Raw genomic sequence first — 25039 nt, 5'->3', positions numbered from 1 at the left:
AGATGATTACCCCCATTAGGTTGATTGGCACATCCATCACCTCACACAGTTACCACTTTTGGTGTGTGAGAACACTTAATATCTATGCCTTAGCAAATTTCAACTATACAATATGGCATTAACAACTGTGGTCTACAATAGACCTATAGAACTTATTCATTCTGTATAAATGAGACTCAGATATTTTGGAATATCTAGATCATTCATATTTAATAATTTAGTTCATTCATATTTAAATACTGATATGTTAATTTAAATCTATTATCTTGGTTTAAATCTAAATGTTATCTTGTTATTTATGTGTTCCTTTTTTAACTCTTTCTTGTACTCTCTTGAATTATTTAAGAATATTTACTATTCTCTTTTCTCCTCTGTTAGCTTGTTGGTTTGGGGGTGGGTATCCCACAGGTTATAAAATGCATCTTTGAATTATTAGAATTTACTTAGGAATAGATCTTAGTACTTTTACCACTTCCTGGCCAATGTATGGACCATAATACTTACGTCATTTATTACACATTGTCATATTTTGTGCTACTGCTGTCATTTGTTTTAATTCTACGTGTGACTTAATTCCCAAAAGACATTACTGATGTCACTTTAAACAGTCAGTATCTATTTACATTTACCAACATATTTGCCCTTTCAAATCTCTTTATTTCTTTTGTATAATCCTGCTTTCATCCAGGATCATTTTCCTTCTACCTTTTATATTTTTACTGTAGGTCCAGTGGTAATAAATTCTGTGTTTATCTGAAATACAGAATTCTAGTTGGTAATAATTTCCTTTCTACAAGAACCTTGCTAAGATTTTGATAGGAATTGCTATTAACCTAGAGTCAATTTGGATTGAACTCACCTTTACTATGTTGAGTGTTTTCTAATTCATAAACAGTATGTATTTCCATTTGTTTTAGATCTTTGATTTCTTTCATGAGAATTTTATAGTTTTTAGCATATAAGTACTGACACTTGTGTTAGATCTATACCTAAGTCATTTTTGAGTGATTATAAATGGTATTATAATCTTAGAATTCCCATGTTTTCATTGCTAGTGAATAGAAATACAATTGATCTATATGTATTGATCTCATATCCTGAGACCTTGACAAAATAACTCATTTTAGGAGTTCTTTTTTAAGTTTCCATCTGATTTTCTACGTAAACCCTGGCATTTGCCAATAAGAATAGTGTTATATCTTCCTTTCTAATCTGTAACTAAAGGTTCTACTTTATTTTCTTTCTTTTTAATTTATTTTTTCTTATTGCTTCACTGGCTATGACTTCTGGTACTATGTTGAATAGCAATTGTGAGAGTGGATATCCTCACCTTTTCCCCACACTTAGAAGTAAAGCATTCAATCTCCCTCCACTAAGTAAGATGTTAGCTATATGGTTTGGTATATGTTGTTTATCAAGTTAAGGAAGTTTCCTTCTTTTCCTCATTTTATGAAAGTTTTAATCATGAATGAGAATTTAATTTTATATCAAATGCTTTTTCTCCATTCATGCTATGACTATGTGGTTCTTTTTTTCTGTAGTTTATTACTATGGAATATTAATTGATTAATTTTAAAATATTAATCCAGCCTTGCATCCCTAGAATAACTGGTCATGTTGTACAAACCTTTGTATATATTGCTAGGTGCTATTTTGTTACAATTCTTTGTATATATTGCTAAGTTTATATTTTGTTAACAATTTTCTAGCATGTCCAGGAAAGATATTATTCTACACTTTTCTATTTTTGTACTTTCTTCATTGGATTTTGGTGTCAAGGTAATATTGGCTGTTTTCTAGAATAAATTGGATGGGGTTGGATTTTGAGGGTAACTCTAATAGCGGTTGATTGGTGGTAGTTCTAACTATTACATATATACATATATACCTTATCAAAGATTACTGGAGTTGACATTTAACCACATTTAGTGAAACCTATAACTCTTTCCTGCCTTTGTGTTTCTTCATCCTCCACCCTTCATAATATGATTGTCTTAAATATGAACTGGGTATATATTGAGACATACAATGTTATAATTTTTGTTTCTACCATTAAATATAATTTAGAAAACTCTTGAGTTTTCTAAACTCATATTTGCTCCTATTTTGCTCTTTTTTTATTTGAGAAAAAGTGGCCACAATGTTCTATCTTCCCACTGAGATTCTTTAGAAAATCTTTCACTGATGTTTTGTGATTGCTTAGCAAACACACTTCTGGTGATCCCTGCCTTTTCTAGGCTTCTGTTCTAAGGTGAACTTCTGTTCCAGGTCGCTTGAACTGGTGGTCCACCGTGTGCACGAGCTGTAAACGGCTTCTTCCTTTGGCCACGACAGGGGATGGAAACTGCCTTTTACATGCCGCCTCACTGGGTAAGCTCTGCAGCACACACAGAGTGGCAGGGCTCCAGGTTAAATGCATGGTTAAAGCATGGTTAAAGCACAGACATATGCTAAGTAGAGCCACCATGTCACTATCATCTGGAAGAGTTCCCATGAGATGGAGTCAATAATCCTGGCCCTTCTGGTGAAGTAACTCACTGGGTTGATGGACAATGAAACACATGTTAGAAAAGACCTGTCATAATAAAAGAGGCCTTGAGTAAGAACTTCAGGAATGAGAATTAGAGACCCTGGCCTAAAATATCCAAGAGGATTTCCTAGAAGAGTCAAGATCTTTACTGAAACTTGAAGAACCAAAAAGAGTAGAAAAGAAGACATTCCAGGCAGGTACACCAGGGAAATAAAGTACAAAGGCAGGAATCAAAAGGGTGTTTAGAGGCAGAACACAAGGTGGGGTTCTAGCAGGAGGATTGGGAGGCTGTACATGAGGTTGGGTAATGGTGGGACCATCATATTGACAGCAATCTATAATGCATCTGAACTGATAAGAAGATAGGCATAGGTATTGCTTAGGGGAATTACCATGGTCAGAATATACAGCTGACATATCAGCAAGCTTCCCCAATAGGAAACAAATATTTGCAGATACATGAGTATGGGTGGCAATATTTGGCAATATTGGGATGATTGAGAGTCATAGTGGACTTTCTCAAAGTTCATTCATTCTCTTGAGGTCCTGCTTACATGCACAAGGCCAAATTCATTTTCAAAAGCAAGTCTGAATTTGTACCAGTGGCCTCACTATCAGGCCAGTTATTCCTCTTCAGTCCTGGAGAACATAATCTCTGTCCAGGAAATGGGGCTCTCGAACAAGAATGTGGTCTTTGGTGGGCAAACCCACCTTCCCAGGTGAATGTGGCCTTAACGGGTACTGTGATCCAGAGCAATGGCTAGGCCCCAGACCCATCTAGACTTCAGTAAGAGGTGGATGAAGATCAGATTGTACAGGGTTTTAAGGGAAATGCATCAGGGTCTGAGAAGGACATAGGGAGGCCCAGAGGAGTATGGCAACTGAGAGTAAGGGGAACATTTCATGGACTTGATGATGGTGAAGGACAAATGCATCCACCTGCCTCCTCCCTTTCCATGAAAACTATTATATCTGATTTGTTTTGTTTGGTTGGCATTGAAATGCATTCTACAATTATCATGGTAAGAAAATAAAAATCAATAACTCCACCACTCATTGTTGACCTCTTTTAATATTTTAGCATCTTGTCTTCTCATCTTTTATCTATTCTTAAAGTAAAATTATAATCTCACTAGTTTACAGCTTGGAATTTGTTATTTTCTCTTTATATTTTTTTAAATATGCCTTTTGCTTTATCATAAATTAATCATCATATAATAATTATACATATTTATGAGGTATAGTAATCTTAAATTTTTTGGAGAATTTTCCATGCTATTCTGCAAAAAATGTGATTTTAGTATTTGGGTCATATTTCATTACAATATTTAATACTAACTATTCTACTTCTATTGAATGCATTTTACTTTGTTTTCTATAAAACCTGGAGAAAGAATAAAAGAGAAAAATCTCTCATCTATGTCAAACAGAGGCCTTGTTGCAAAGTCTCGGGTATGGAAATGGCTTTATCCTTCAGATACTGCAGTATATAGAGTCACTATCCCCATCAGCACCACAGGTGGGAAGGCCACATGCCACTGTGGAGTCTTCTGATGGCACTTACCCCATGAGCACAATGGGACTGCTAGGCCTGCCTGGGAAGAGCAGTCTTCCCCTGGGCCTTGTTCCATCTATGGGAGGACTAAGCCATGACTGACCAGAGTTGCAAGGCTCTCCTCTGAGAATCCCCCACAATACAATGAGCTCAGACCTAAAAGGCAGCTGGCCCTTTTTCCCAGTATGAGTTAAGCATTCCAAATCTCAAAATCCAAATTGTCCCCAAATCTGGGAATTTTTTTTAGAACCAAGATGACACAAGTGGAAAATTCCACACTATGAAACATTGTTCCATGTTCAAAAGTATTAAAAGTATTATATAAATCACCTTCAGGTATGTGTATAAGGAATATATAGAACATATTTTAAAATCTGAACAAATCCAAAATCTAAAACATTTCTGATCCCAAGAATTTCAGATAAGGGATATTCAACCTTTACTTTGTTTTCATTTTTGTGCTTGCATAGCTAAACTCCACAGAACCAGGACTGCCAAAAGGCCATGTGACATCCACCAGCAATGCTGTTGAACAGCTGAGGGGGCCTGATGTTACACTGGGATTATTGGGCACACATAGAGATGACAGTGATCCTGGAGTCAGGCCTGGAGGCAACCTTGTATAGGACAAGGAGACCCTCTGTGTGAGAAAGACTGCACTAAGATCCATGGGAGCTGAGAATGCTCAGAGCCCCAGAAGACAGCTAAAACAGTCAGAGAATGAGTAAGGAGCAATGAAGGCCATGTCCTCTGTCTGTCCTGTAGAGAAAGATAAAAGCCTGCCTACTAGAAAGCCCACAGCAGTCTCTGATTATTGCTTATCCAAGGATCAAAGCCAGCCTGAGCCTTTACAAACAGCAATCAGTTAAGGTCAAACTCTCCAGAGGCTCCAGCTCACTTGAAAGCCTGCCTGTTTCCTTGTTGCCATGTCCCCTTCATCCTAGCACCAGCCACCTTTCCCTCTTGCCTTTTCTCAAGGGCACCATATGGACCACTCATTTGGCAGAGGGGCCATCCCTAGCCTTTCCCTCCACCTGGGATAGCATCTCAGCTCCTTCCTTCACTCTTTTGAACCTTTGCTCTGATGTCTCCATCCATTCACACCATAACAAATGCACCTGCCACTCTGTCTTCTTCATCTGCTTTATCATTCCTTCTTGTGTTGACATTGTACATTGTGCAGTGATTTAATGATTGCCTGACTTACTACTTTCCTACAATGTGTGCTCTGTCAGGTTTTAGGATCTTCATGTGTCTTAGTCCCTGCTATACACATTCCTAGCACCTTGGATGGATGGATGGAAGAATTTACCCAATTTTTCCCCTATAGCTAGGGCTATACACCTCTTCAGTGCTTATCCCATTGGTTGGGTTTCTTGACCACATCTGAGCTACCCAGAGCATGTACTCAGAGATGGCTGGCATATCTTTATAGCTCCTCGGCACCCACTACAGGTGAGAGACCTTCTCCTGGGGAGGCAGGTGCCCTTTCCTGGCTCAGATGCATGCAGTGGCATCCACTGACAGTCTTCTTATGAAGTTGAGATGCCCTTGAACATCAAATCTGGAAGAACCTTGGAGAAGCCAGAATGATATTGGTCATCCCAGCATGGGGCCCTTGGTGAGGACATATCAACTTGTCTTCAAAGGCAGTCCCTCGCCCAAACACAAGACCTAGACAGTGACCACTTGGTCTCTTAAAGCAAACCTGCAGGATTTGGGGTAGATAGCCAAAGAGAGTCAGTAGTCACTTTTCACCCACTATTGTTTCACTAAGAAGTATTTGCACTACTTCCTTCACCCATTTGAGTTTAGGGAAGCATTGGCAAAAGAAAAGGAACTCTGAATGATGACAACTAAACAGCTAACATGTTATTACCTTTGTCTGGGCAGACACAGGAGGCCATCCTGGTAGGTAGGAGAATTTGAGTTCCTTCTAGCTTTCAGCTTCCTTATGTCCTTTCTCTCTTCTTTGCTCCTTATGGTCTCCTGGCTGCAGGAATGTGGGGGTTTCATGATCGGGACCTGGTTTTACGAAAAGCTCTCTACACCATGATGAGGACGGGTGCTGAGCGGGAAGCCCTGAAGCGGAGGTGGAGGTGGCAACAGACACAGCAGAACAAGGAGGTTGGTATCTGCGGACCTGGTTGGAGTCCAGGATCCATACCAGATGCAGCCTTGAGCCATACTGGAGTCCAGAGTGTGGCCCCAGGTCCAAGTCCATCTTGTAAGGCCAGGAATAGACAACTTCTGGGATTAATGAGATTTCCCCACTCAACCTCATGTCAGAGGAGCCTCATTACAACAGCACAGCCTTGTGGATGCAGCAATATGCTCATGGCTTGCCAGTTAGGAAAACCACCACCTTCACTCTCAAGTGTCCCAACGTTGATGATGAATTATGTAGTCACCTACTAGCAGGTACAGACTATGGATTTCCAGTCTCTGTGTGTGAGCTCAATCCAGATTACCAAGTGTCCCTTACCACGAGAACATTAGCACTTTGCTCTTTTAGAAGACTCTGCCTTCTTTCTGATTAAAGGTGGCCTACTGACCCTTCAAAAAACTGAATGGTCAGCCCCCAGCCAAGCATATGTATAGGCTAATGTTTCCTTATTCCCATCCCTAGGAATGACCCTAGCTAGTGGTAGACTCTTATTAGCTCTAAAATTAGAGACTACAGCTTCTGAAAATATATAGTCCAAACAAAAGGTGACCATTGGAGGACATTAACAGTTGTTCAGCTGGGTGACTCAGTGTGGCTTTGACCAAGCCCATTGATCAGGTGTGGCTGCAAGTGTGGAGAGGGGAGATGAGGGCATTGCTTCTATGGCCTTCCCAACTCCTGAACTGGCTTCCATTTGTGCTAGTCAGGGCTGGTGTACACAGAGGAGGAGTGGGAGCGAGAGTGGACGGAGCTGCTGAAGCTGGCCTCCAGCGAGCCACGTACACATTTCAGCAAGAATGGTGGCACAGGTGGAGGGTAAGTGCTGTCCTTTCTATTCTCTGAGGGTGGTCTTGAGCTCCCAGCCACCTAGGGCTTCACACAGCATGGGAGTGGTAAAGACACAGTATGGTACCCAAAAGCTGTGGAAGAAAGAAAGGTTGCAATTTTCAAATACTAGATTTTGAATGAGGCTGCATGGGAGGTTGTAGGGGACAGCTGGATCCTGCCGGATACTGGGAGGTGTACCAACCTGCATATGTATTTTGCAAGCAGAGACTCAAGCTGACATAAGCTTCTCAGTCCCATTTCCTCAAGCCTCATTATGCAGAGCAGGCACTGCCAGGGAGGGGACTGAGGGCATAAGCAGCCCCTGGAGGGAGCCTATGACAGGGGTCATTTCCACACACTGCCACTGCATGAATCAGGCTCTGAATGCCCTAGCTGCTGGGTCTGGGTTTTATTTCCTAACTAAATATCTATGTAATCTTTGGTTTCAAGTCACACAGAAAGCCAAAATATCATTTAATATACTTAGCATTTCTCAGCTAGGCTCTGTGGATATTATATATGTTCCTAGCAAAAGGCTTCACATGTTCAATGTGCATTTAGGAGTAGCATGTTCCTGAAGGCTCTACTCAAATGTTCCAGTGTGGGAATGAAGAGCTGGCCTGAAAAACAAGGTAGACGTAATGTTTCAAAGGGTGTGTGTTTTGGTTCATGCTTTTTTTGAACCTGATGGCAAGTGTTGCCCCCAGGAAAGGTCTCAGAAAAACAACCGAAAGTGTAAGCATTGACACTAAAGAGACCTGCAAAAGGATCAGAGAGTATGTGTAGCTCATGGCCAGCCTCAGACTCACAGGCCTAGAAAAAGCTGTGTAGGTCCTCACACACCCACCACAGTGGAGCCTGGTGCCTCCTGGGCCCACCCCTCATTTGAGTCTCCCAGCTATCAAACAGGTTCCAATGGGGCCCACAACAGCAGCAGCAGCAGCTTAGACTGTGTTCCAAGATTAGATACTTTAGATGCGGAACTCCACAAACACAGTTTCTACAGAATTGTTTGTTACTGTTTTTAATGATGTGACATGTCAGTATCAACAATCCATCTTATAGAGAGAAGAGCATGTTTGGATGTTTGGAGACAGGCATCCTGAAGACTTAGTTCCAAAGCACATAAATCTTTTCTTCTTCACATCTCCCAGGTCCCACCCTGATGGGTTTCAGGCATTCCTCAGCATCTCTTTCACTGACTTGCATCTGCCACAGGGTAGTTATCTGATTAAATTCTGGAGAATTGGATTTAGTCCAAATATTTCTACCAGGATACAGGAGTGGTTGGGAAAAATAGCAGCAATAATAATAAGTATATTAGTCTGTTTTCCATTGCTATAACAAAATACCTGAAGCTGGGTACTTAGGAAGAAACTTGATTTATTTAGCTCATAATTTTGGAGGCTGAAAGTCCAAAGAGCATAGCAATGGCTCTGGTGAGGGACTCCCCGACTATTTGATCATAGTGGATGAGGCCATGATGGGAGTGCATACACAAAGGAGAAACCACATGACAAGAGAGGAAGCCAGAGCTCAGAAAGGAGCCAGACTTGCTCTTTTTATAACAGCCCTCTAGAGAGAACTAACTCAAGGTCCCATGAGAACTGCCTTGATTCCTTCTGAACGTAACTCCTTCAATGACCTAACAACCTCCCACTAGCCCCCTCCCCTTAAAAAAGGTTCCACCATCTTCCATAATTGCCACTTTGAGGACCAAGCTTCTTACACATGAACCTTTGGAGGACCCACTCAAGCGATCTGTAAACCATAGCAATGAGTAACTATCACCACATATATATATGTGCCTCCTGAGACCCCCATTCAGGAGGGTTTGCCCATAGCCCCATGGCTGGTCCAGCCCATCCAACTTCTAAGCCACAGCCTCAGTTTCTGCTGCCTGCTTTCTGGAACTTAGAGGATTCTGATGGGAATGGAGGTAGAAGGAGTACTGGAATTAAGCTCCACCCCTCCTTTAGAAGCAGAACAGACAGCAGCAGAGAAGGCCTCCTCAGTGATGGACAGCAGCTCTTGTTCTCTATTGGTTCTACCCTTTCTTCCACCCTGAGAATAAGTGGGGTGTGGGGGCACTTAGGCCTTCAGGAAGGCTGTGTTGGTGTTGCTGAGACCTGCTCTGATCCTGTTAGTCAAGCAGGAGTTGTCATGTGCCTCTACGGACCTCCCCCTCCTCTTAGGACTCCTGAGGATTTTGTTGGACCACTGGCACCCCGTTCACCAGTTCAGTTTCTATTGCAATGATTAAAATGTTCCTGGTCAGGAGCAATGAATGACAGATGAAGGATGTTGTTTTTCCCAGGATAGTTCCTGGTCTTTTGAGTCTCCCACTCTACTGTTACAGGGACCAGCAGGTTTGGGAAACAGCAAGACTGAAGCCACTGTCTCTAAAGACAAGGAGAGAGACAGTACCAGCCAGTGCAGCCACTAGGGCCGCAGGAACCCTCCTGCCTCTGTCCATCTTCCTAGACCAGGGCAAGGAGATGCTGTCCAGCATGTACCTAAGCCCTTGTGGCTAGTTTCACCTGGGTTTTCAGTGGTTCCTAAGGCTCAAATCCATTCCCCAACCGCATGGCCTTCTCATGCAGGGCTCAGGTTGTCAGGCCCAATGTCTGCAGCCTACACTGGATAGTGACCCACCCACAGCAGTTAGTAAGTCCCAGAAGCTACAAAGAGCCAGGGCCATCCACATTGGTGCCCTGGCACTATTGAGAAACACCTCTTAAATCACCACTCTCATTAGACAATCTCACTTTTTGTCCTTTACACTTCTGTACTTTTTTTTTTCTTTTGACAATGAATGTGAATCACTTCCATAACCTAAAATTACCAATACAAGTACCTGTTCATAAAACATTAAAGGGTAGGGTCTGAGTACTCAATCACAACCTAACAAAAGGATTTAGGTACCTTTATGAATCTCTAAGATGACCCAGGCATTGTTCAAGTTTATACAAAAATGTCCCCATGCCTGGAATTCACAGTTCTGGTTACACCTCACAGGAAAAAATAAAGAATCTGTAGAAAATTCATAGAGGAGAAACCAGCAATCAAGGGTGGGATGTGTATGTTCTTGTTTAAAGAATGAAACTCTAGGCTCTATTGAGAGACAGAGATAGAAAGTATGGTTGATACTGAGTGTCTGAAGGAAATGGGTGAGACCCAGGAGCATGGGCTGGCAGCAGAGACCGTGGCTCCATACCCCTCCCATCAAACCCTGTCCTGCAAACCTGGGCACCCCTTTCATAGACTAGAAAACTGAGCCTCAGTGTTGAGAGCCACAGCCGAGTCAGAATGATGGGATGAAATGACCTTTCCAAGATCACAAAAATGATAATTGGAGGAGCCAAGTAGTAGGAACTTGGTCTATTGTTAATATTTGGTCTATTGGAGTGTGTCCCACAACCCAACAAAATCTCTTAAATACAACACAGTTTATAAAAACTTAGTTGATGGATCATCCTGAAAACAAAGCCACCCCTCAGGGTTGGGGCAACAGGAGCAAGGACACAATCACTTCAGTCCCCATATATGAATGCTTAAGTTGGAATCCTGAGCCAGTGATGTAGGGCTACTTCTAGGGTGTCAGTAATAGGTTTACTTTCCAGTGGAGAAAGAAAAATACCAAAAAAAAAAATTAGAACACTATGGGGCATATTACAAGTGCTTCTTAGTTTTTGGTGCTCCTAGATAGAGTTGGAATCTTCGCATTCCCATAAAGCCATACTTCAAGTCCAGGTGTTCTGCTCCCAAGTGTCTTTTTCTCTGTAGCTCAGAAATCTTTATCTCTATGAGTCCCAAAAACTGGAGTCTTGCTCCTCTCTGACATTGAGTTCTGTGAATGATGAAATAATGCCACCTTCTTTTCTGGTCCAGTCTTCCACGATGATTATGCTCAAGCTCTCCTCTAAAGTTTGGTGTCCTCTTTTGTCATCTCACCAAAAACATGGAAGCTCCAGAATATCTTTCTGATTCAAGATTTTGGAAGTCATAACTCTAGAAAACATGAATTTTAGGTGCTTCTGTTTTTATTCTATTTACTTGCATGTCAAGAACAGGATGGTGCCAGGTGCAGTAGCACCTATAATCCCAGCAGCTTGGGAGGCAGAGACAGGAGGATTGCAAGTTCAAAGCCAACCTCAGCAAAAAGTGAGGCACAAAGCAACTCAGTGAAACCCTGTCTCTAAATAAAATACAAATTAGGGTTGGGGATGTGGCTAAGTGGTTTGATGCCTGACACCCCCCACCCCTCCAAGAAAAGAAAATTCTTGTGTAGGAAGTGGTCCATGGGATAAGAAAACGAGGGACATGTTTGCAAGTCACTCAAAGGTTGATTTTACCAGAGATACATTTATTTAATGTATATATTCAAACTCTTCAATAACATGGATTTAATCTGTGATGCACATCTTGGGGGCTGGGGCAGACTTCACCTCTGCATTGTTTCTTTCAGGTTCCACTTGTTGGTTTGTTTCTTACCCAGAGAGATGTTTCCCTGAAGTATACACAGCCCCGTTCTGAGCACCAGCTCTTTTGAGATTTCATTATATTATATTTTGTCTGCCCATTCAGACTGCAGCATCCTCATGGTGCAGTCCAACCAAACCCTTTCTTTTGATTGTCTTTCAAACCCTAGCTGAATGCTAAGGACATAGTCCTGTAAGTACATAAAAGAGTTAGAACCAGGGCCAGGAGGCATGGAGCTGACCACTCTCCTCAAGCCACACACACCATCACTCAGATCCAATACATGAGGAGACAGGGAGCAAAGCTTAGCCCCCACTAATGGGTGCTCATCCATTTCCCTGCACAGACTTTGTCTGGGAGTCAGAGTAGGGAGGGCTGGCTCTCTTAGGGGGCCAGGATTCCCCAGAGATTGGAGAAGGTTTAGTGTGGTTAGATAGGAATTAGAACAGTACCACATACTGAGCTCCAATTGCATGTCAGGTAGGTGTTTGAAGCTATTATTATCAATGCCAAGAACTGAGAAGCATAGATTCAAAATATTAAGTTATATATTAGTCAGTATTCTCCAGAGAAATAGAAAAAAATATACATAAATCTTATTGTGGGGGGGGTGTATGTGTATATGTGTGTATAAGACCCTTTCTGCCACCTTCAGAGTCACTGAGCAGTTTCTCTTTTGCTGAGATGGCACCTGTGTTCAACAGCTGCTGCCAATGTCCAGCCACAAGCCTGCATGCTAGGCATGGCCCAACTCCATGCCCTAGCCCTGTTATAGCACTAGGATGGGCAGGGAGTGGGTGGATGAGCAGATGAATGGATGAGTGGACAGTTGGTGAATGTATAGATGGATGGATAAATGAGTGGATAGATGCCTGTGACATGAGGTCTAGTTAACCTGAAGGCCTTTAGAGTGCCTTTCATAGCTCCAACACATATTAAATGTTCAATGAACATTTTCTGTTTTTTCAGTTTGAAACACAATGACCTACTTCAAATTTTGCATGAGAAGAATGCCATGCCAGTACAGTGGTGCCTAGTACTTAGCCCTTTTGCTGTTGTTACAGTGGGGTCCCTCTGCATAGCCATTCAGATGCCAGAGTGTTCCATCATGGAGTGGCCTTCCTTCTTTCAGCTCAATATCTGACTCATGAACAGCTCATCTCTTTTCGATGGTGACCTTTCTATTCATTGAATTAAGGAAGGAGCAGTACTCCACGTTTCTAATCAGAGAGTTTTTTTCCCTGAGTGTGCCGGTTGTTACTCCATGTTCTCTCCTCTTTGTGCTGCTTGTTGTATTGTTCACCCATCCACTTGCCTGATACTTACTCAGTGAGTAAGTACTGTGTGACAGAGATGAACAAGCAACCTACTGAAGTACTTGACCCTGAACACCTGCATATTGGCTCTAAGGTTCAGATGGGCAAGGATAATCACCTGAGGTGCTGAAAATGCACACCCAGGAGCATTGTGCTTAGACTTGGCATACACACACACACACACACACACACACACACATATACATATACATATACACACACACACACATATACATATATACATATAAATATTATAAATGTGTATGTAAGTATGTGTATATATATATATGTGTGTGTGTATATTACGTGTGTGTATTTATAGTACATACACATATAAAATTTTTGTTCATGTTCCCGTGTATCTGTAGGGAATTAGTTCCAGAACCCCCAAGGATACCAAAACCACAGATTCTCAAGTTCTTTAGATAAAATGATGAAATATTTGCATAGAACTCATGAATATAATCCCATAAACTTATAATACATAATATAATGTGAATGCTATGTAAGTAGTTGTTATACTGAATAGTTAATGATAAGAAAATAAGTGCATACAATTGTTTTGTATTATTTTTCATCTGCAGTGGGTTGAATATACAGATGCAAAACCCACAGATACAGAGGACTGATGATATATATTTTTAAAATCAATACATATTAAAAACATGCCTTTTCCTCTTTCCATCACTTCCTAAGATATTCTGCCTTTAAGCCATTAAGTGGGGCAAAACAGGGTGGATATCTGCAGAGAATGTAAGATGGGAGAATCAAAATATGATCATGGTCAGACCTAAAGAGGGTGAAGAGGACTACTTCAGGTGGGATAAGGAGATTCCAGCATAGATGGGAGATTGCTCACAAATCAGGAGACTGATCAAATGAATGCAAAATAATAATAATATTAATAGAAATAAGGCTTCTCACTTTTGGAGAAGAAAGTTACAAGTAGAATGAACTTTGCAGTATTGAGTTAGAATTGGAGGTATCAGTGAACTCATGTTTCCTGTAAACATTAAAGTAGATCATAGAGAGAAAGAGACCTGAAACTAAAGATGCAAATTACATGTGTAGGTATGAACTTCAACCACCTATGCCAAGGATCAAGAAACTGCTCCAAAACTTGATAGGAGGGTACTCTAAGGATGTAGAACTACTGAAATAAGTCACAATGACAAAATCAAAGAATATTTGAGCATTAAAATATCACAAATGTATTATAAACCCTTGAATAAAAGAGAAAACCAGAAATCCCTAGTGTTGTTAGTAAGTGTATAAAGGTTGAGTGAGGTATGGAGGATTTGCATATATTCACAGTTCTCCCCCACACAATGCTTCCTAATTCCATAGAGGAAACAAGCTGCTCTGCAGGAGTGAGCCCTGGCAGATGAAGAGTGACCAAGTCACCATCTCCCACAGTGGGACAACCTGCCTGCCATTCCACACCACCTGATAAGAAACCACAAGGACTCAGTGTGACCCAATTTATTAATGAAGAAACAGAGAAACCCAAATTAAACTCATTCTGTGAAAGGCCTGACCTATAATCTTCAAGGTCATGCAAGTGTCAGGATCATAGAAGTCAAGGAAATCCTAAGAAACATTTCCAGCTGAGAGAATCTAATGTTAAGGCATCACAGCTAAGAGCAGCTCAGGATCCTGAGCCAGAGCCTTTGTTCTAAAGGGCATTATTGGGACAACTGGCACACCACCATGAATGGGGTCTGGTGACTTGATGTATCCTTGTTAATTTCAGATTTTGTGTTCTGGTTGTGTAGAAGAACGTCCTGCTCATAGCAATACACACTAAACTTCTCCAGAGTAATTGGGCATCAGATTAGAGATTTATTTCCAAATAGCCAAGGTGTGGGACTGCTTCCAAACATTTTGAATTATTAAAATAAGGTAAATTGAATCAGGAAAAGAAAAGAAAAAATATAGGCATTATAATATAAATATTTTTATAATTTATAAAATTATAAAATTATAAAAATATTTATATTATATAATTATAATTTATATTTTATAATATAAATGATTTTATAATTTTCCTAGATGTTTTAGTCAACTTTTTCACTGCTATGACTAAACAGACCTGATAAGAAAAATTAGAACAGAAAAAGGTTATTTGGGGGCTCCTGGTTTCAGAGCTCTCAGTCCATAAACAGTTTCATTCCTTGGGGCAAAATATCCTGGCAGAAAAGTGTGCTGGAGGAAGGTAGCTCAGGAAGCAGAGAGAGAGGTCTGTTCAACAAGGACAAAGTACATACCCCAAAGGCACAACCCCAGGGACCCAGTTACCTCCACATTAATCCCTATCAGGGGATTAGCTTAAACCTCCTATAACCCAATCATTTCATCTAAACTTTCTTGCATTGTCTCACAAATGAGCTTTTGAGGGACGCCTAATATCAAAACCATACCACCAAAAATCACAGCATTTGTTCTGGAAATAATTGAATCAGTTGGCTGAGAGATAGGAACATGGAGCTATTTCCTTAGGCCTGTGCCAACCCGTGCAGTATCTGCACGAGACTTGTTCCAGCCTCACTGCCCAAGTCCAAGGATGCTGAAGTCCCTTCCATAAAATGGCCTAGTACTTACATATAGCCTAGCATGCCCTTCCATGTACTTTAAATCCTCCCTAGATTACTAGTAATACCTAAAACAAGATATGCCTCCGCATCACTCATTCATGTGATGTAGTATAGTGCTTGGAGCACAGCAAATTCAACTTTTTCCTTTAGGAAATTTCTGGAATATTTCATTTGTTCACTTATTTTCATTGTGGGGATTGAATTCAGAGGCACTTTACCACTGCGCTATGTCCCCAGTCCTTTTTGTTTTGTTTTGTTTTTACTTTGAGATAGGGTCTCACTAAGTTGCTTAGAGCCTCACTAAATTACTGAGGCTGGATCTTCCTGCCTCCGCCTTCACAGTCACTGGGATTACAGATGTGTGTTTTCACACTTGGCTGGAATTTTTTTAGATATATTTTCAACCCTTGTATGTAGAACCCACTGATGCAAATAGTGACTATATTCTCAAATAAGCTTGCATTTGCTGGCTGCGGCCCCACCCATCTAGTCTTCAGAGATCTCCCTTGCTTACTTTGGGGCATCCCTAGGGTGCTCAGTAGCAAACCCCAGAACTTCCATGTGGTCTTGGCTGGACACTGCCACCTGGCTGGCACTGTGGGTATAGCTGATACTCCCATCACATTGTAAGCTCTCCTTTCTATGTGATCTTCCCTTTGAAGGTGGCCCTGTTATTGGGGGACATCAAGGCTCCAGTCCTCTGCCCAAACATCTGAGAGTTTGAGTGAAAGCAGTTCCTGGCACCCACTCTTTCCTTAAGCCTCAGGCAGGAGCGAGAGGCATGAGCTAAGGAAGGTCCCCAGGTAGATAGGTTGTACATTCACAGTGACTTCCTCCCTCCCACTCTGAGGGTTGAAATGCAGGCAGCCTTCTCCCTGAATCTTCCATCAGAGTTTTGCTTAGAAGGTTTTTCAGATGTTGGCAGCAATGAACCCCACTAATTTGGAGTCTTATGTTCCCTGGGTGTTCCTGGAGACTCTGAGGCATGAGGCTTCAGCCTCAGCTTCTGTATGTAGAAATGAACAGAAGAGGAGGCTCCATCTTCCAGCCTCCACTGCATCCTTGTTAAACATCCCAGAGAACAAGCTGCCCAGCTGCCACAGGCTCTGGTGGGCTATCTGTACCTGCAGAGAGACCAGCAGCCCTCACCTGCAGATTCTGGCCAGCAGCCCTCACCTGCAGATTCTCTCTGACTTGTCCCCTGAGACCACACAACCCAGGGTGGGAGTGGGAAGCTGGGACTTGTGCATCTGCCCTTGGTGGATGGCATGGAAGGTATCCTTAGATGGCACAGCTGGCCAGGACTCTGAGGATAGGATCCAGAGAGGGAATGGTCAGTCCCTACGGAGTCCCTTCCATTTTCTCCTTCCTCCATTCTGATCTAGTCTAATGACAAGCTTACTTTATTTTGTTCCCTAGTGTGGACAACTCTGAGGACCCTGTGTACGAGAGCCTGGAGGAGTTCCACGTTTTTGTCTTAGCCCATATACTAAGAAGACCGATTGTCGTCGTGGCAGATACAATGCTGAGAGACTCAGGTGGAGAGGGTGAGTGCCTCGAGGAGCTGTTTCATCGTGGCCCAGAAAGCTTCAACGTCCCCCTAGAAGAACAGGCAGCCACCTTCTTCTGTTCATTATGTTCTTTCTGGGAGTTTTTAGGCTCCCAGAAGGCCACCAAGCCTCCCTCTGCCCAAAGATCACATTATTCCCTGTAGTTCTTCTTCCTCCCTGGAGGCAGCAGGTGGCCGCAGGCACTGCTCTTGCCCATCTTCTTGCAAGTTGACATCAGGTAGCCTTGAGAAATCTGGCTGTTGGACTGCTAGGAGCCCCCATCGTACATCCAGAGCACAGCAGACAGCCTATTCTCTCCAAAAGCCCCAGGCCTTGTCTCCCTGGGCTTAGCCACTTAAGTCCCCTCCTGCCCCTATGCAGAGTACACAACTGTCAAAGAGAAAAGAAAGGAAGATAGAAAGTGTGAAGTCACCACAGTCCCTTCTTTACTGATAGGAAACTGAAGGCCAGAGAGGTTAAGCAGTGTCCCCATCCAGGTTCATCCCAGGGCAGGGAGTGTTGCACCATATGTCCTCCCTCAAACCTACAGCCTCCCAGAGTTGCTAGAGTCATGGCAGGGTGCACCCTGGAGCCCATGGGGCCTGCCATACTCTCTGAAGAGGCGGGAAGGAGGAAGAGCCCGATGGTGGGATGCGTGACACCCTCTGGTCCCCCATGCACCTGCCTCACCTCTCAACCCCTCCTCTAGTCAATTTTCACTCTCTTCACTCCCATGACCATTATGAACCTATTTCCAGCTAGGCAGTTCCAGACAGTGAGTAGTCCAGCAGCATGTTCCTCCAGCCCCACTTAAATTTAAACCTGCACCTTAACAATCTTCCAGTGATTCTACAAATTAGGCTGTGGTTCTTCATGATAAATCACTGAGAAAGTCCAATCTGTCCATGAATGTAACATGGGCAGGAGGCCAGTAGAACACAGGGGCCTTCCTCTTGCCACCACTTTCTCTGTGAGGCCCAGGGACCCAAAGCCTGCTGAGGGCTGCAGCTTTCAAGAGCAGTGACAGTACTCACTTGGAGCCCTGCCATGCATGCCCAGCTCCCAATGCCCACAGACCCACTTCCATCCATTCTTCGTGCAGCCTCTTTCAGGTGGATCCTCACCTCTTGCAGGATTCTCCCTTGCACTGACCAATATAGATAGAGCAAGGGTAGGGAAGGAACCCAAGAAGTCAACAAAGACAGCACTGAAGGTGACTCTTCCTGCATTCTGCTCAGAGGAATGCCATGCATCCCTGACTGGGGCCAGATGCAAGTCTTTACAATCAAAGTACTGATGCTGTTTTAGGGAAGATATTTCCAGAAGTGAGTCTGTTTCGGCAAAGATTTTGGGTTTCACTTCCCTCTTTTTTATGATTAATGAAACACAAGATTGTGTCTCATCACCCAAGAATTGGACCCTGTTTCTTATTTCCTGGCTGACTTTCAGCTTAGTATTAGAGCTCTCTGGTTCCTCCCTTCTGATTCAACAGAAGAGGCTCTCAAAATAAAGAACAAACACACTCTAAAGATGTGAAGATATTGTTTTATATGCAAACATTTTAATGGACACTAGGAAAGGGAGAGATACATCCAGAAAACACATGGCTTTCCAAGTGGACTGAAGAGCATGTTATTCTGACCATCTTGGTTTCATCCCTGTCCACAGGGCTTAGGGCATCCAGCTATCCAGGATGAGAACAGATCACCATAGAAACCTGACAGCCCTGGCCCTCAGTATTGTTTGTGTCACCCTTTCCTTCCCTCCTGGTTCAGAACCTCCTGCTCCTCAAGCCTCTCCCCTGTTTTTGTCTGTAGCCTTTGCACCCATCCCATTCGGAGGAATTTACTTGCCTTTGGAGGTACCTCCCAACAGATGTCACTGCTCACCTCTGGTTCTAGCCTATGATCAAGCGCATTTCTCAGCTCTCGTGTCCATGGAACAGAGAGACCAGCAAAGAGAACAAGGTATGCCTAGCCCCTGAGAGACAGGGCGCACAGGGGTCGGGTAGGGCAAAGCCATGGAAAGGGACAGCCTTGGTGGGCAGAAAAGATGCAAGAGGTGGAATTCGGACAGCTCTCTTTAGAAGCACACCTGTGCACACACAGCAAGGATGGTTTCTGTGTAAAACTACTGTACATGTGTGCAAATGTTTCCACTAAAAATAACAATGTCAAAGACAATGTTTCATTTAAAAAATTGAACAAAAATAATAATTCCACCAGGCTTAAATGGCTTTTCCTAGTTGTTCCTTTTTCACATGTATGCAAATATATTTTTAATTTAAATTTTATTTTAACTGATACATAAGATCATAAAATTATGCATTTATGGGATACCATGTGATGTTTTGATACATGTACACACTGCATAATCTTCAAATCAGGGTAAACATATACCTATCTCTTTAAACACTTTTTTTCTCTCTCCAAACATTTATCAGTGCTTTATGTCGAAAGCTTTCAAAATCTTCCAATTTTTTGAAAGACAGTGTCCCTATTTTAAAGGGGTTTCTAAAAATTACTTCTAAGACCAATTATTGTTAATATAGTACATGCATATTTATATAGCTATAATTTATCTGAGTAATAATTTTAAAAAGAAAGTTCGTCTAAAGCAGGGATTAGAATACTATGGCCCACCACCTATTTTTATATGTAAACTTTTGTTGGAATAGACACATTCATTATCTGTGACTGCTTTTGCATTACTACAGCAGAGTTGAGAGTAGCCACATAGTCTGGGTAGCCTACTAACTACTGCTGTACAGGAAATGTTTACCCACCCTGCTCTACAGTAAGCTTCTGAATCAAGTGGTTGATATTTCCCTTCATTACAGCCAAGTTTCCGCAAGTAACCATTTCAGTACTTTTGTGGTCACTGCGCTGTCCCACAGGCTGCACACTGTACAGTTCCAGCCACCTGCCCTAGGCACATGTAGGACTTGTTCTCAGTCAATACAATGTCTTTGTTGGGGAACTTGGGTGTTTTTTTGTTTTTGTTTTTGTTTTTGTTTTTGTTTTAAGTTTGCTGTTTTCTCTTGTTAGCCCTGATAGCTGTGTGATTAGTTGAGTTGGGAGGGGAATCTCTTATTCTTGTTTTCACTATAGGCAGATTATGTCCTAGAAGACTGAAGGGTAGGCAGGCTAGGCTAGTTTCAGGGTCCCTGCCTTTGGGTATAGTCCCAAGAATTCCAAGGGATTTGTCCAGGCCTCCCACAGGGCAGGAAGCGCAGGGTGTTCAATTCTATCCTTTTACACTGAGTGTGTAGCCTGGGAGGTAAATACAGTGCTAAAATCGCCATCATCAGGGCTTCCGAAGGCTACCCCTTCCTGAAGATAGCTGGCGCGGAAAGGATGCACACGATATATCGACAGAACTCTGCCTCCTTCAACTCATCAATGTGTTTGCCTCTTGGCCTGCTCCTCAGGAGTAAAGGGGTGAGGAGCTGTTCCCCTTCCCAACAGCTGATGGAGACTCAGAAAAATCACACATTTGGTGCAGGTGGGGATGTAAGGAATGAAAAGGAGACAGAGACTGGAGCCAGCTGTAATAGGAATATCTTCTTTATTATTTATAGACCTCTCCATACTGCCACAGAAAGAAATATTGAATCACTAAAACCTGGGAGGTTTTTTTTACCTTTTTTGTTGTTGTTTCTTTGCTTTGTGTCCACTGGCACCTACACCTCCTTCCTGAATTTTCATTTTTCCTTTTTGGAGGCAGGATCTCTCTATCTTGCCCAAATTGGTCTCAAACTCCTGGGCCCAAGTGATCCTCCTGCCTCAGCCTCCCAGTAGCTGGAACTACAGGCAGTGCCAGTGTGCCCAGCCTTCCCTGGGTTTTTAGCTCTTCTCAGGACTTGCTACAGCTCTTGCAAGGTGAGAAGGCCTTTCTCAGGGTCTGGAACTCAGGCTGGGGACTTGGCCTCCCTTTTCAGTGCCCTGGAAAATTTCTATGGCCACAGAAGAATGATGATCCCAGGGTTGACATCTCCCATAGCTAAGCAAGGGGTTCAGATGCCCAAGGCCTCCTCACAGAGGCACTGAGCTGTCTTTTAGGCCCTCTAGATTCTGCTTTGGGGTGTTTCTCCAATGAGTATTAAGGCTTTCTTCAATAAAAGGACAACTGTGGAGGATGCTACTGCCTGGCCCTTCTCAGGAGTGTTGCAGAGGTGTGGGTGGTTTTGCTCCTGAGGACTTGTTTTTTGGGTTTTTTTTTCCCTGACAAGGGGTTCTGGCCAGAGTTCACTATATAAGCAGCCACAGTGGGGCAGCCAGGGCTCCCGCTCAGCTGTGAACAGCCTGCTAGACCGGTCCTCTGAGCCATTGCTCAGCTCTGCACATTCACCCATCCAGTACTCTTGACCTGCAGAAGGGCAGATGCTGCTCTGCTGCCTTCACACAATCCTGCAGAGGCAGAGAACATAGGAGCAGCTCCCACACCCTGGGTAGCTTCTGATCAGTGACAGGTCCTTGAGGGGACAAAAGGGCTCTGCAGACTTGGAGCCTTTAAGTACAAAAAATAGCTCCCCAGTATCCCCTAGAGAGACACTTTTAAGACACCCCTCAGGGATGCTGGGAACCATAAATGATACCTTCCTTCTGGGCCTGTGACAGGCTGCAGGAAATTGGTGAATACCAGACCCTAGCAATCTCTATTACACAGGGGTTGAGGGTGATGAGGAGAAACAGAAAAGACATAAGAACCCCAACCAGGAAACAGACTCAGCCTCTCTTCACAGCCTTTATGGTAGAAAGGAAGCAGTGCAGAAAGTCACTGATCTAAGCCCCTTAATGAAGATATGTCCAGAATAGCATTAGGCTGCAAGGGACTGAAACAGGAACAGCTGTTGCTTCTGTAACAGAAATACCTGAGGATGCAGAAACTCTAGATATTCTCCAGAACTCAGGCCCCCAGCCTCTCCCTGATCTATCCTTATTTTGTGATCTCAGCCTCATGGTCATATGGTGAGTGCTCCAGCTCCAGGTATTACATTCACATTCTAGGCTGGGCCAAATGCCTCTCTTTCTAAAATGTTTGTCTTTCATGTGGAAAGAAAGCCTCCTCACTTCACATACCCATAGCTGAACTCCCCACTTGCAGTTTCCTGGCTGCAGAGCAACCTGAAAAGTGCACTGGGGGAAGGAGGAAGCAAGCCAACTCTGAATTGGCATAAGACACAGTATGATGTTTTCCAGGCATTTCCATCTGGACAGTCCCCTTACACAAAAGTGTATAAATAAATAAATTCTTTTTTTATACACAAAAGTGTATAAATAAATAAATTCTTTATCAACTGGACCCTTGTCTGGAAATGAACCACCATTGGCTGATAGGTTTTCAATCAGGATGAATGTACCCATTCCCCTCCAATAGCATGGTGCCTAAGCTGTCAGGATGTTCAGAGATAAGCAGACTTGTTGTCCACCAGTACCACTCAATTCCCTTTGCATCTCAAGAGTCAAGAGTGCATGCACACTTGTGGCTCTAGCAGTGACTCCAGACATGACAGCAGATAGCTGATTCAATGATGTGCTCCCATGCCTCCCACATCTAATGCCACCTGGTAGTTTCATGTTCAGGCAGCCTCTCTCTCCTTGAACCCTGGGCCTCTGCCAGGAGCTTCCAAAGCAGCAACAGAGCTCTTAAGATGGCTTCTGAGCTGAGAACCTGGCTGGCACAGGGCATTCTGCTCCCCGCTTAAAGTCTCTAGCTCCATGCCTCTGGGCCATGTTCAATGTGCCCCAGAGAGCCACTCCAGCCTTTGTGAAACAGAAAGCTTCCTGCAGATACTTATCATCTCTCAAAGATGAGGTCACCATCCCCACTGGCGTCCTCATCCCAGAGGATGGGCAACTAAAAAGAAAGTGGGAAAACAGTCTTCACTTATTCCAGTTAGATACCTTCAGCTTCCAGAAGTGGAAATTCAACTCCAAGTGGCCTTCATAGAAGATGTGAGGGGAAACACCTATTTCCTGTGACAGACAGAAATGTGCTTCTGCCAACCCTAGTGGTTTTCAGTCCCCAGAAGAAGACTGGGAAGAAAGATGTGGCTTGGGTCCCCTGCCATCCCAGTCTCCCACTACCCCCCTTTTCCTTTATCATCCCTCCCCCAGACAAGACTCAGGGTTTAGGAGCAAGGAGGTTCCTGCTCACATCACATGTGGCTGCTCAGCAGGGGCCAGCCTGAGCCAGAGGCGTGCAGCAAGGAGTGTGTATGGTCACTGGAGATGCTTCTTCTGACCAAGGGAATTCAGGCAATTAGGAAAGAGAGCTGATAGTGCTGTCCAGACCCATGTAGGGAACCCAGCACAGCCTCACAGGCAAGGATATGTACATGCTGAACCCTGGCTATGGGGAGAGGCCCAAAAGTTCAAGACCAAGGAGAAACCAACGTGGCTCTGGGAGCTTAAGGATGAATGAGAAAGTATTGCTGAATGGAGAGGGAAGAGATGGGCATCTCATACACGTGGAAACCCAAGGGTCCATTCAAAAGGCAGAACTTCTAGATATCCAGAGATTTGTGAATCAATCTGTCATCATAACTCTCTTGACCAATGGACGTGCATGCAGATCCCTTTACAGCTTACTCAGTGGGTGTGCCTCCTGGCGCCTCAGCCACCAAATCTGATCCTGGGAGCTATTATACCTGGTGCTAAATTATTTATCAAAGTCATATTCTGTAGATCCAAGCCCCTAGCAGATATTTGGAATGTGGCTAATCTCCATACCTACTCTCCAGGGAAAGTGGGGATGTCCCTCTGGGTGGCACTGAAGAGCAAAAGAGACACATGGGCAAGGTATTCAAAACCCTAATCTAGTGCCAGGTACTCCAAAAGCAGGGTCTGAGTCTGGGCAACAACCAGCTAGCCCATGCTCAGCAGGACAGGTCACAGGTGGCTCTCATACTCTATGAACACCGTGCGGGGGCCTGGAAAGTACCTACCTCCCTGTGAAGTTGGTAGCAAGGATATCCCTTCAACAAATATTCACTGCAAATGTGTTTATGTGACAGGCACAATTTCAGATGCTTGTGACTGTGACAGTTACATTGGGTGACAGGTGTGATGTCTGGCATAGTGAGTGCCTGGGTCTAGGTTCCCCAACTCATGGGGAAAGGCCTCCTAGGATGGCCTGGCCTCATGCATGGGCCCAGCAATGCTGACCTGGATTCTAGAAGAGACATCTCAGATGTGGCCATTGTGAACTCCAGTGCCAGGTACTTCAAACTCAGGGAAGGTGACCCCCAATCTGGAGGCCTCTGAAAGGAGAGCCTGCTATGGGCAGTGATTGCACTCTTTGTCACCTGTTAGACCATCACACCTGCAGTCCTCCCTCTGTGGCTTAAAGAACACTGAAACTAGTCATGCTGCAGTCCCCAGGATACAGCAGGCATCCTTCAAAACATGAGAGACTCTCAGAACATGATGGAGCTCAGAATCAAGCCTGTGGGAGTGAGCTACTCAGTCTGCAAAGTCACTGAGATCCTGAGCCAAGTAGGAGACAGGGAATGTGACACTTAGGAACATGGAACCCCAGAATACCCACTGATCCCTACTGGACCATGCACTGCTGTCCTGTAGCCACAGTGGTGCCATGCCCCACACAAAGGGCACCTGTAGGAGGCATCTCCTGATGGAAGCAAATAAATACAGTAATCACAGGACCCAGAAGGAGCAAGCATCTTGTCTTTGCATCTGAGGGATGACTTGGGAACATCAAAGTGAGATTAAAAAATGTATTCTAGGCTTTAAGATGAGACTCCCTCCCCTATCCTCCTTTCACTTGGCCCATCATATCTCATCTTCACGTGCCTGAGCTCCTGAAGACTTAAAAACACGTGTGACTTTCTTCAAACTTCTCATCCAAATGCTTTCTCTGAGTTGAAACAACTTTATGAAAGAACCCACTTCCTCTTACAGCTTCTATTGCCATAGCCAGCCACTGCTGATGCCACCACTGGCCCTCTTCAAGTCCAAGAATCTGCTGGGGCCAGGTGTGCATGTGGGGAGGA

The 25039-nt window shown here is 43.5% G+C and overlaps 1 protein-coding gene across 7 annotated transcripts in view; it reads left to right on the top strand.

The window, feature by feature from the left end:
• Positions 1 to 25039, top strand: part of Otud7a (OTU deubiquitinase 7A) — a 324171-nt gene that overhangs the window by 276544 nt on the left and 22588 nt on the right. For 6 of the 7 annotated variants that reach the window (XM_040276563.2, XM_078051306.1, XM_021722835.3 and 3 more), the window contains 5 exons: positions 2269 to 2370; positions 6085 to 6212; positions 6956 to 7068; positions 16892 to 17019; positions 18840 to 18989. In XM_040276563.2, the coding sequence (XP_040132497.1) occupies positions 2269 to 2370; positions 6085 to 6212; positions 6956 to 7068; positions 16892 to 17019; positions 18840 to 18989 (621 nt within the window). The remainder of the gene's footprint in view (positions 1 to 2268; positions 2371 to 6084; positions 6213 to 6955; positions 7069 to 16891; positions 17020 to 18839; positions 18990 to 25039) is intronic. The other variant, XM_078051305.1, reaches the window with a different exon arrangement.

This window comes from Ictidomys tridecemlineatus, chromosome 5, assembly GCF_052094955.1.
Source record: "Ictidomys tridecemlineatus isolate mIctTri1 chromosome 5, mIctTri1.hap1, whole genome shotgun sequence".
NCBI classification, from domain to species: domain Eukaryota; kingdom Metazoa; phylum Chordata; class Mammalia; order Rodentia; family Sciuridae; genus Ictidomys; species Ictidomys tridecemlineatus.
The sequence above is the reverse complement of the archived record's forward strand: the minus strand, read 5'-3'. Positions and strand labels throughout refer to the sequence as shown.